The 13,176-nt window shown below is 47.1% G+C and overlaps 1 protein-coding gene across 2 annotated transcripts in view; it reads right to left on the minus strand.

The window, feature by feature from the left end:
* Nucleotides 1-384: 384 nt before the first annotated feature.
* Nucleotides 385-13,176, minus strand: part of LOC106590738 (beta-1,4-mannosyl-glycoprotein 4-beta-N-acetylglucosaminyltransferase-like) — a 74,621-nt gene continuing 61,829 nt past the window's right edge. For both annotated transcript variants that reach the window (XM_045690987.1, XM_045690986.1), the window contains exons 2-7: nt 11,001-11,079; nt 10,250-10,425; nt 9,900-10,068; nt 6,969-7,678; nt 6,288-6,597; nt 385-3,064 (exon numbers count right to left, since the gene is read on the minus strand). In XM_045690987.1, the coding sequence (XP_045546943.1) occupies nt 2,594-3,064; nt 6,288-6,597; nt 6,969-7,678; nt 9,900-10,068; nt 10,250-10,425; nt 11,001-11,078 (1,914 nt within the window). In that variant the 5' untranslated portion in view covers nt 11,079 and the 3' untranslated portion in view covers nt 385-2,593. The remainder of the gene's footprint in view (nt 3,065-6,287; nt 6,598-6,968; nt 7,679-9,899; nt 10,069-10,249; nt 10,426-11,000; nt 11,080-13,176) is intronic.

Below are 13,176 nucleotides of genomic sequence, written 5' to 3' on the forward strand. Positions count from 1 at the left end.
GGCTGCGTGGTCCCATGGTGTTTATACTTTTGTACTATTGTTTGTACAGATGAACGTGGTACCTTCAGGCCTTTGGAAATTGCTCCCAAGGATGAACCAGACTTGTGGAGGTCTACACATTTTTTTCGGAGGTCTTGGCTTATTTCTTTTGATTTTCCCATGATGTCAAGCAAAGAGACCCTGAGTTTGAAGGTAGGCCTTGAAATACATCCACAGGTACACCTCCAATTGACTCAAATGATGTCAATTAGCCTATCAGAAGCATCTAAAGCCATGACATCATTTTCTGGAATTTTCCAAGCTGTTTAAAGACACAGTCAACTTAGTGTATGTAAACATCTGACCCACTGGAGTTGTGATACATTGAATTATAAGTGAAATAATCTGTCTGTAAACAATTGTTGGAAAAATGACTTGTGTCATGCAAAGTACATGTCCTAACTGACTTGCCAAAACTATAGTTTGTTAACAAGAAATTTGTGGAGTGGTTGAAAAACGAGTTTTAATGACTCCAACCTAAGTGTATGTAAACTTCCGACTTCAACTGTATATAGTGCACTACTTTTGACCAGGTCCCATAGTGCACTATGTAGAGAATAGGATCCCATTTGAGACACATCCTATCTCACTAAAATCAATAATTCTTTATCTCTGTCTCGGACTAGGATTTGACATCAAATGCCCACCGTGCCTCAGTGTTCTGTTTACCCCCACAAGGGTTCCGTCTATTGAAGAGGCAGGGCATCACCACGGTAACATCAGAGAGAGAGCTAGGGCTGGGCTCTAGTCAGCCTAGTCAAGAGTCTGCATGATCAAGCACCATGATCTGTCTATACAATCGGGACTGTAGGGAGAGATGTAGAGATAGGAGGATGCAGGGGAAAGAGAGAGAGAGAAGGAAGCGGGAGAGGGAGTAAGAGAGAGAATGAATGAGATACAGAGAGACACACAGAAAGAGAAGGAAGGGAGAGAGAAGGAAGAGGGGAGGGAGAGTGAAAGGAGAGGGAGAGAGAGCCAGAGAGAGAAAGAAGGGAGATAAACGAGTCAGAGGAGTAAACTACATTTAGTTAAGTTACATTCTCCTGAGGATAAAAGAAGGGAACATACGGATCAGTGCTGCTGCAGATTTCCTTCCCTTTCTCTCTGAAGACTGTGACCTAACTTGAACGCAGCTCACCCTCCTCCCTCATCACCCCGTCTCTCTTCCCTCTCCTCCCTTTCCGCCACCCCCCCCCTCTCTCGTTACCATGGCAACGTGGGCGGCACATTTCTGCTCGAGCAATCAAGTGACCTTTTTTTTACCGGACCGAGTAAGAAAGAGAAAGAAAGAGAGAGGGACAGAGGGGAGGGAGACGGAGCGAGAAGGATGCAGTAGAGAAGGCAAGGGAGAGAAACCGAAAGAGAGGAAGAGAGAGAGAGAGTCAACCAGTATTTTTTGTTTAAATCTTTGTCTTTATAGGCCACATAGAACAACAATACACCTCCTGCTGTGCTGTACAAAAGGCTATGGAGACGACATCACTTCATCATTCATTACGAGCTGTCTGTCTGTCTGTCTGTCTGTCTGTCTGCCTGTCTGCCTGTCTGCCTGTCTGCCTGTCTGCCTGCCTACAGAGGAGGACTGTCACCCAGTTATACACACACACATATTGTGTTCTGACCTTTCAGGATCGCACACCCCAGTGCACACGTGCGCGCATGCACACAGATTAACACAAACACACACACACACACACACACACACACACACACACACACACACACACACACACACACACACACACACACACACACCTCACAGAGTGTTAGCGGTTTGCAGCAACAGATGCAGAAGTCCCATTCCATGTGTGTAAAGTTAACCAAGAGTTTCTACAATGATTCAGGCTTTTCTCTTGTCAGTTCATTTGCAAGCAAGCCAAATATTAACCATAGGAAAGCAATACACAGACTGCACTATATCTAACTCACATATGATGAGAGGAGAAAGTGTGTGTGTGTGTGTGTGTGTGTGTGTGTGTGTGTGTGTGTTAGCAGTGGGTCACTAAAGACACAACAGGAAGGTATCCAACAGTGAGTGAGAATTCCCCGACGGGACGAGGGAGTGTCTGTGTCGCTATGACGATATGATGAAGTAAACATCAACAGAAACAAAAATGTCATCTTTTGCTTCCTTTTTCCACAGGTTTGCGATTCGCCTGTTTTGTCCCTCTGCCCCCACCGTACCAACCCAGCATAAAGGCCTGTCTGTCAGTCAGAACTAGGAAAGTAGTAGGTGAGGTTCAGAGGTTGATATAGAGAGCGTTTCTAGGGAGGACTATTTTGTCAGTAGCTGTTCCCCCCAAAGCTGTTCCAATGTTCCCTTTTACCCAAAAATAAGGACTTTTTGGAGCTTGCGTTAGGTATCCTTCCAACGTCAGTGTTTTCCTTCCTTCTGTATCCTTCCCCATCAGTGCTAAGGCTTTCCTTCCGTCTGTATCCTTCACCCATGAAGAGTGCTAATTTTTGTTTCCATGTCCCTCCCCCTTGTGAGTCCCAGGGGCCCTCCTTCCTTACCCATTCACTTCCTTCAATTCTCTACCCCCCCTCGAATTCGTTACCCTTCAATCATTTTATCATGTTTGACATACGGGTTCTCCAGAAGGTACAGGTACTTCTCATAATTCTCCAACATATACTTTGGGGCGTACATGTGCTCTTTGGGGTCCGAGGGGGGGTACTCTTGCACCGATCCATCGAACCAACCCCCCGTCCGGATCAGATCCCGAATATAATTCAGATCCCGTTTGTCCTCATAGTCGCCCCAACGCGGGAAGTCCCCGTTCTGGGCCGAGATCAGCTTAAAATGGATGCCCTCAGGGCTAAAGCACCAAGAACAGTGCCACCCAGCAAAGTGGAAGGGGCTTCCAACGGCCCACTGGACCAGGATGTGACCCGTGTCGTTCTCGTACTTCCTGAAACCGGGCATGGTGTAGTATTCCCGGCGCCGGAGACGTATCCCATCGGCATCGTAGACGTCTCGGAGCATTCCGACCGTGCATCCCGACACGACCTCCAACGACCCCAGCTAGAACAAGAAGGTCATACTTTATTGAGAAGGAATTTATCAAATCAAATCAAATTTTATTGGTCACATACACATGGTTATCAGATGTTAATGCGAGTGTAGCGAAAGGCTTGCGCTTCTAGTTCCGACAATGCAGTAATATCTAACAAGTAATCTAACAATTTCACAACAACTACCTTATACACACAAGTGTAAAGGAATGAATAAGAATATGTGCATAATAAATATATGGATGAGTGTTTTTCTGCACCCAACCCCTCACATACGCTCACCCAACCCCTCACATACGCTCACCCAACCCCTCACATACGCTCACCCAACCCCTCACATACGCTCACCCAACCCCTCACATTAACACATACATACACCCAAACCCTCACATTAACACACACCCATACACCCAACCCCTCACACTCACACAAATACACCCAACCCCTCACATTAATACACACCCAACCCCTCACATTAACACACACCCAACCCCTCACATTAACACACACCCAACCCCTCACATTAACACACACCCATACACCCAACCCCTCATATTAACACATACATACACCCAACCCCTCACATTAATACACACCCAACCCCTCACATTAATACACACCCAACCCCTCACATTAACACACACCCAACCCCTCATATTAACACATACATACACCCAACCCCTCACATTAATACATACATACACCCAACCCCTCACATTAATACACACCCAACCCCTCACATTAATACACACCCAACCCCTCACATTAATACACACCCAACCCCTCACATTAAGACACACCCATACACCCAACCCCTCACATTAACACACCCATACACTCAACCCCTCACATTAACACACCCATACACCCAACCCCTCATATTAACACACCCATACACCCAACCCCTCATATTAACACACCCATACACCCAACCCCTCATATTAACACACCCATACACCCAACCCCTCATATTAACACACCCATACACCCAACCCCTCACATTAACACACCCATACACCCAACCCCTCACATTAACACACCCATATACCCAACCCCTCATATTAACACATACATACGCCCAACCCCTCACATTAAGGGGCGGAAGGTAGCCTAGTGGTTAGAGAGTTGGACTAGTAACCAAAAGGTTGCAAGATCGAATCCCTGAGCTGACAAGGTAAAAATCTGTCGTTCTGCCCCTGAACAAGGCAGTTAACCCACTGTTCCTAGGCCGTCATTGAAAATAAGAATTTGTTCTTAACCGACTTGCCTAGTTAAATAAAGGTACAATTAAAAACAAATTTTTAAATTAAATTAAGACATACACACAACCCCTCTGATACATGCACACAGATACAGGGCATTTGGAAAGTATTCAGACCCCTTCACTTTTCCACATTTTGTTACATTACAGCCTTATTCTAAAATGTATTAAATAAAAAATGTTCCTCATCAATCTACACACCCCATAATGACAAAGCGAAAACACATTTTTAGAAATGTTTGCAAAAAACAAAAACAGAAATACCTTATTTACATAAGAATTCAGACCATTTTCTATGAGACTTGAAATTGAGCTCATGTGCATCCTGTTTCCATTGATCATCCTTGAGATGTTTCTACAACTTGATTGGAGTCCACCTGGGGTAAATTCAATTGATTGGACATGATTTGGAAAGGCACACACATGTCTACATAAGGTGCCACAGTCGACAGTGCATGTCAGAGCAAAAACCAAGCCATGAAGTCGAAGGAATTGTCTGTAGAGCTCCGAGACAGGATTGTGTCGATACACAGATCTGGGGAAGTGTACCAAAATTCTGCAGGATTGAAGGTCCCCAAGAACACAGTGGCCCCTCTCATTCTTAAATTGAAGAAGTTTGGAAACACAAGACTCTTACTAGAGCTGGCCGCCCAGCCAAACTGAGCAATCGGAGGAGAAGATCCTTGGTCTGAGAGGTGACCAAGAACCCGATGGTCACTCAGATAGAGCTGCAGAGTTCCTGGAGCTCCTTCCAGAAGGACAACCATCTCTGCAGCTCTCCACCAATCAGGCCTTTATGGTAGATTGGCCAGACAGAAGCCACTCCTCAGTAAAAGGGACATGACAGCCCGCTTGGAGTTTGCCAAAAGGCACCTAAAGGACTCTCAGACCATGAGAAACAAGATTCTCTGGTCTGATGAAACCAAGATTGAACTTTCTGGCCTGAATGCCAAGCATCACACCTGGACGAAACCTGGCACCATCCCTACGGTGAAGCATAGTGGTGGCAGCATCATGCTGTGGGGATGTTTTTCAGCGGCAGGGACTGGGAGACTAGTCAGTATAGAGAGAAAGATGAACGGAGAAAAGTACAGAGAGACCCTTGATGAAAACCTGCTCTACAGTGCTCAGGACCTCAGACTGGGATGAAGGTTCACCTTCCAATATGACAACGACCCTAAGCACAGAGCCAAGACAACGCAGGAGTGGCTTCGGGACAAGTCTCTGAATGTCCTTGAGTGGCCCAGCCAGAGCCCGGACTTGAACCCGATGGAACATCTCTGGAGAGACCTGAAAATAGCTGTGCAGTGACGCTTCCCATCCAAACTGACAGAGCTTGAGAGGATCTGCAGAGAAGAATGGGAAAAACTCCCCAAATACAGGTGTGGCAAGCTTGTAGCAACATACCCAAGAAGACTCGAGGCTGTAATCGCTGCTAAAGGTGCTTCAGCAAAGTACTGGATAAAGGGTATGAATACTTATGTAAATGTCACATTTCAGTTTATTATATTTGATAGATTTGCTAAAATAACAAATAAAAACAGTTTTTGCTTTGTCATTATGTGGTATTGTGTGTAGATTGATAAGGAACATTTTAGAATAAGGCTGTAATGTGGAAAAAGTGAAGGGGTCTGAATACTTTCCGAATGCACGGTACACACAACCCTTCCGATACATACACACACCAGTAAGCAGTTTTAGGGGGTTAAGTGATCCTAATAGCCAACCATAGCACTTAACAGGCACTGTATATCGTTTGAGTGGAATCCAATAGAGATCTTATCTTTCTAGGATCTGTCACTAACAACCCTCTAGCAGTCGGCTCAAATCCTGTTCGAAAAGATAAGATAAAAAAACTTGATTGTCCATCAAGTTTACACAGGATAGATTTTTTTCACGCCTGGTTTGGGATTCGAACCAGCAACCTTCTGTTAACAAGCCCGCCCCTGTAACCTCTAACGCTCTAGGCTACCTGCTTCCAGAAGAACCCATAGAGCGACTTCCTCATGTGGATGGCGAACGGTTCCGTCCACCCGTCGAACAGCTTGAGGAAAAGAAGTCCCTCGCGGGCGGGGATCTCGTCGGCATCGTTGATGACGAAGACGTCGTCGGCGCGTGATCCGGTCACCCTGGCCATGCCGTCGCGGGTCAGGTAGGTACGGAGGTAGTCATCAGCGATCCAGCCATCCTGGCGCCCGCCGTCGGGAAAGTGGTCTAGGAAAACGTAGAGGATTTTGTGGCGCACGTAGTCGTAGGTTCCGTTCAGGAGGAGACGCAGGAACCTGGAGGGAGGGACAGATACAGACTGTATCAACAGATACACTTAAACAAGTCTTTCAGGAGAGAGAGACGAAGACAGACACCCAGAAGGCAAGCCAGCCAGATGGACAGACAGCCAGCCAGCCAGATGGAAAGCCAGCCAGCCAGCCAGATGGACAGCCAGCCAGATGGACAGCCAGCCAGATGGACAGCCAGCCAGATGGACAGCCAGCCAGATAGACAGCCAGATGGACAAACAGACAGCCAGCCATCTCATCATCCTGTCCACTCGTCGAAGTGGTCGTCTCTCTCCGTCGGAGGTGAAGTTGGAGGCAAACAGACACAAAGCCAGCCAGACAGACGGACAGATGCATATATAGCTATGTCCACTCACCGTAGTGGTCGTCTCTCTCCGTAGGCGGTGAAGTTAGACTCACACACCAGGAACAGATCCACAGCATGGGCCAACTCGTGGAACCTCACGTGGAGAAGATCAAACTCATGGTTCACGTTGATGGCATTGATCACCCTCCTGGGTCTCTCTCTGGGCGTCAGTCTTTCCTTAGTGGGCAGGTTAGAGTGGTAGACCATGGTAGGTACCCCACAGTAGGGCCCGTGCCACCCCGGCCGACACACACATTTTACCAGACGTTTGCCTCCTCGTCCTCTTGATTTGGCCTTGGGAGGCATGGAGGTGCCGGAGGACGACGGATGGAGTGGTTGTTGGTGGGATTGGTTCAGGACCGCCAGGGGCTTACGTTGCCCAGGGGAGCCTGCTCGAGATCCTACCTCAGTACCAGTCACAGTAGGCCCCCCGGGTCGTGCCGCGTCATCCCTGGGGGTGGCGACCTCTGTCCCCTGGCGGAAGCAGAGGGCTCCGGCTTTAGTGCGGACGAAGTAGGAGGTGGGATCGTCCTGGAGCTGGTGGGTGCGGGTGTGGATGTCGCCCAGGGTTTCTAAGGGGTCCGGGGATGGAGCCTTGGAGGGCACCACCAGGTCATCAATCCCAGCCGAGGCCTTTTCCTCTGGGGCATAAGGTCTGACAGGGTGGGCTGGGTGGCTGGGGTACCAGGGCTTGAAGTGGAGGTCCTCACCTTCACGCTCCTGAGGAAGACAAGACAAAGACGGGACTGTTTAGCACTTTACTTGTCCTCACAGATCAATCTAGAGAAACTTTATTAGGGCTCTTTACATTCTGCATCGCTGAAGGGTTACAGATAGAAATGTAATTTCCGATTGAGTCGGCATATGCAGTATTTACCATGAATACAGTCTGCTCTATTGTGGGAACATTGCCTTTAATTCTTAGGGATAGGCATCCCGTCAACAGGGAAATCATGCTGAACTTAATCAAATCAAATGTAATTTGTCACAAGCACCGAATACGACAGGTGTAGGTAGACCTGTGAAATACTTACTTACAAGCCCTTAACCCTTAACCAACAATGCAGTTTTAAGAAAATTATTTACTAAATAAACAAAAAAGTTACACAATAAATTAACAATAATGAGGCTATATACAGGGGGTACCGGTACTGAGTCAATGTGCGTGGGTACAGGTTAGTTGAGGTCATTTGTAGGGGGGGGGGGGGGGTCAATGTAAATAGTCCGGGTGGCCATTTGATTAACTGTTCAGCAGTCTTATGGTTGGGGGTAGATGCTGTTAAGAAGCCTTTTGGACCAAGACTTGGCGCTCCGGTACCGCTTGCCGTACGTTAGCAGAGAGAACAGTCTATGACAGGGGTGGCTGGAGTCTGACAATTTTTTGGGCCATCCTCTGACACCTCCTAGTATATAGGTCCTGGATGGCAGGAAGCTTGGCCCCAGTGATGTACTGAGCCATATGCACTACCCTCTGTAGCGCCCTACGGTCGGATGCCGAGCAGTTGCCAAACCAGGCGGCGATGCAACCTGTCTGGATGCTCTCGATGGTGCAGCTGTAGATTTTTTTTTTGTGTTTGGACCATGATAGTTTGTTGGTGATGTGGACACCAAGGAACTTGAAACTCTCGACCCACTCCACTACAGCCCTGTCGATGTGAATGGGGGCGTGTTCAGCCCTCTTATTCCTGTAGTCCACGATCATCTCCTTTGTGTTGGTCACGTTGAGGGAGAGGTTGTTGTCCTGGCACCACACTGCCAGGTCTCTGACCTCGTCCCTATAGGCTGTCTCATCGTTGTCGGTGATCAGGCCTGCCACCGTTGTGTTGTCAGCAAACTTAATGATGGTGTTGGAGTCGTGCTTGGCCACGCAGTCGTGGGTGAACAAGGAGTACAGGAGGGGACTAAGCACCCACCCCTGGGGGCGGCCCGTCAGGAAGTCCAGGATCCAGTTGCAGAGGAGGGTGTTTAGTCCCAGAGTCCTTAGCTTGGTGATGAGCTTTGTGGGCACTATAGTGTTAAACGCTGAGCTGTACATCCGCAATACGGATTGAATAGAGCCCTTAGTGTTAACTGCTACTTTGTTGACATGCAATGACTCAGATTCCATTAAACTTTGCTCCTGACATTTAAAAGGAAGAGCTTTAAATGTTTGGACTGGAGGTAGACTACTGATGATAATAGTGTATTGACTGGAGGTACACTGATGATAATGGTGTATTGACTGGAGGTACACTGATGATAATGGTGTATTGACTGGAAGTACACTGATGATAATGGTGTATTGACTGTAGGATGACTACTGATGATAATGGTGTAATGACTGGAGGATGACTACTATGATAATGGTGTATTGACTGGATGTAGAATACTGTTGATGATAGTGTATTAACTGGAGGTAGACTACCAATGATAATGGCCTTGAGAACCGTTTCTGAAGACACTCTTTCTTATCACAGGTTCCGAAGCACTTTTATGCCCAGGGCCTGTATTCATAAAGCGTCTCAGTGTAGGAGTGCTGATCTAGGATCAGTTTACCCTTTTATATCATAATGAATATAATTATATGGACAGGTGGGGACCTGATCCAATATCATCACTACTACTCTGAGACGCTTTGTGGATACAGGCCCAGGCCTGATCATTGCCTTGAGGAGGGTTTCTAATACACAGCTAACATTTAGCCAACACCCTCGTTTAAGAACCTCAAACACATCCCAGCAGTGAGTAGTCAACACATCTGGCAGGAGATATCCCAGGCTCCCTAGCACTTCCATGACCAGGCATGATCACTGACTCGAGAACAGTTTCTAAGATCAACAGTTTGTAGCTCATACTCATGGCAGTATAGTCAACACAGTGTAGAGATTAGCCAAACTGTCAATCCTGAAAAGTCACAGTGAAGACATGTAAAACAACCGACCATTCAACCAAACTGTCTCACCTCGTTGGGATCCGTGTCCCTGTGTCTGGGTTCCTCCTCTGGTTGACCCCATGGTTGGGGCGCAGCAGGTTCCTCTCTCAGCCTCATCTCCACCCCACCTCCTCTTCCTCCTCCACCCCCTCCCCCAGGACCTATAGCCCCTACGATCCGGGGCTTGGTGTCCGAGGGCCTGTAGGAACAAACAGAAATGTCACGTTGGTCAGAAAGGTCATGTTGTCATCAATCAATCAAAAGTATTTACAAAGCCCTACTTCATCAGCAGTTCCCATGTCTGTCATACAAAAACATCAATACACACACACACACACACACACACACACCCACCCCATCCATCCGACCCACACACACACCTGAGGGCGGGCGGGGGTCCATCCTCCTGCGAGGCGGCGAAGTCAGACGACGAGGCAGCCGACGTTAACGGTGTGCTCCCCCCCTCCCTCCAGAAGAAGCCTGTCACCATGATGAAGGACTTGATGTTGGGGTACGGGGCCGACAGCTCCTTGAGCAGGGATACGTAGTGAAGGGCCTGGAACAAATAGAATAGAATGACTTTATCAACAACAATAAAATTATAACTTTATTTCCCCCCCAGGAACTTACATTTTGGCATTGTGAATTAATGAATGAATGAATACATTTTATTTGACAAATATTTACAGAATAGCCTCAACTATTTATACAACTATACACACAGTAAAAGGATTGAGAAAACACAACGTCAGACGACTTACTTCCATTGTCATCCTTGTTATTACATGAGCAACAATAGACAGCTTGGGCAAGACTGTCGGTACATTGGCACCTCACATTCAATTTCAATTAAAATACATTGAATATATACAACATAAAGATCTTAATTTGACCTGTATTGTAATAATCCTGAAGCAACAGAATTTCAAAGTTTAGTCCAAAATGTTGCCTGATCGGTGGTTAGGCTATTAGCTAGTCAAAATGAGGCTACATGAAGAGTGGAATACTGTCAGAGCAGGTGTCCAGTGCTTATCTGCATTTCCTGCGGGACAGGAAAAATTCTCAGCAGCAAAAGAGTGATCAAATTAAGATCCTACATCTGTAGGCTATACATATAACAATATATTTTACCTTGTAATAGTGGAGGAAGGAGATGACACACAGGCCCACTGTGCACAGCAAGAACACTCTGTGACGTCGCATTTTCATCCTATAGGAAGAGAGGGAGAGAGAGAATTGACCAATGGGAGATGACACAGGTCATAAACATATCAACATGAACTGTGCACGGCAAGAATGATGCTTTCTTTTCTTGTAGAGAAGGGGAGAGGAGGGGGGAGAGAAAGGAAGGGAAGGGGGAGAGACAGAGTCAAAGGTGAAAGAGATGGAAAGGGAGAAAGGAGAGGGAGAGAGAGAATGTGAGGAGGTAGCAAGAGAGAAGAGGGTGAGTGGGGAGAAGAGAGAAAGAAAAAGAGACCCGTTTTTTTCATTCCTTTCATTATTCACTCATCCCTCTTTCCCCTGGAGGATTTCTACAGTAAACATCACAAAAGAAAGATCCCTTTTTTTGGATGACCATAATCTTCCTGAGTCTAAAGCAATGACATCATCAACCAATCAGCGAACTGTACATTTAATCTAATCCAATTTCTTCCTCGATTGGTTTATATAAAATATGTGGCCAAAACCTTGATCAAATCATTAAGATTCCTAAAAAAAAACATACAGAAAAAAAACATCCCAAAATGTAAATGCGTCCCTTTCTAAAAACTTCAGAAAGTACATTGACTTTCATATCCTCCGAAAAATTTGGATTATCTCTTAAAAACAGTTCAGTTCATATTCAGTTCATATTCAGGGCAGTCAGTGCTGACGGGGCAACATCTATTCTTACATTTAATCCATCTTAATATTTTGTTTTTAATACATCTCTCGCAGCCCACTTTAACCACACACAATGAAAGAAAGGGGGAAGAAGAGAGAGAGAGGTAGAATGGGAGAGAGAAAGAAAGAGAGATAGATTGAAAGAGGAAGGCTGGGAGAGAGAAGAGTGAGAGAGAGAGAGAGAGAGAGAGAGAGAGATAGACAGAGGGAGAGAGACAGAGAGAAAGAGAACGCGAGAGAGAGAGAGTGAGAGAGTGTGAGAGAGAGCGAGAGAAAGGCAATCTGGCAGTTGTAACACACAATACCTAGTATGAATCTAAAGTAGCCTAGAAGCCTGTACAGGGCTACCTCAGGGATTCCACTGCTTTATCAAACTATGAACAGAACAGAGGAGAGAGAGGGAGAGAGTCGAGATGAGAATGAGAGGGGAAAACCAGGCGGAGGAAAAGGAGATTGGGAGAGGAGGAGGGATGGAGAGATGTGGTCCAGTGGAGGGAGGAAAAGTATGAACAAGGGACCAGCCAGAGGGAGGGAGGGAAAGAATGCCATAAAAAAAGGAAAAATTCAGTAAACCTCTCTGAGAAATGTCAGCATTTTGCATTCCTGCTAAGACCAGGGAGATATATGCTGCTGACCCTTTATACGCTGACTTAAGGACAGTTTAGTGTTCTCCCTAAGGGTTGAGGATAGGATAAGGGGGAGGGAAAGCTGATACTAGATCTGTGCCTATGGGCCAGAAATCTATACAGGCTATCTCTGAGGTCACACACACACACACACACACACACACACACACACACACACACACACACACACACACACACACACACACACACACGGTTCCATTCCACAAGGCTAATGCTACACTTGGCAGGACTACAAGCAACAACAGAGAGAGAGGAAGGGAGGGAGAGAGGAGGGGGGAATTTGTGCGGTGTAAGGGAGCGAGGTAGGGAGGGAGGTAGGGAGGGAGAGAGGGAGGGAGGGAGGAGGGAGAGATGAAGGGAGCAAGGGTGGTATTGAATCAGTGTGGTGCTAGGGTGTGAGGTAGGGAGGGAGCGAGGGAGGGAGAGAGGAGGGGGGAATTTGTGCGGTGCAAGGGTGCGAGGTAGGGAGGGAGAGAGGGAGGGAGAGAGGGAGGTGGGGAGAAGGGAGAGATGGAGGGAGCAAGGGTGGTATTGAATCAGTGTGGTGCTAGGGTGAGGTAGGGAGGGAGCGAGGGAGGGAGGGAGGGAGAGAGGGAGGTGGGGAGAAGGGAGAGATGTAGGTATAGTATTGAAAGGTTGCGGTGCTAGAAAGAGTGGAAGGAGGGAGGGAGTGAGGGAGTAGAGGAGGGGGGGTTGAATCTGTGTGGTGCAAGGCAGTGAGGGAGTAGAGGAGGGGGGTTGAATCTGTGTGGTGCAAGGCAGTGAGGGAGTAGAGG

The sequence above is a fragment of the Salmo salar genome, chromosome ssa12 (genome assembly GCF_905237065.1).
Source record: "Salmo salar chromosome ssa12, Ssal_v3.1, whole genome shotgun sequence".
Lineage (NCBI taxonomy): Eukaryota > Metazoa > Chordata > Actinopteri > Salmoniformes > Salmonidae > Salmo > Salmo salar.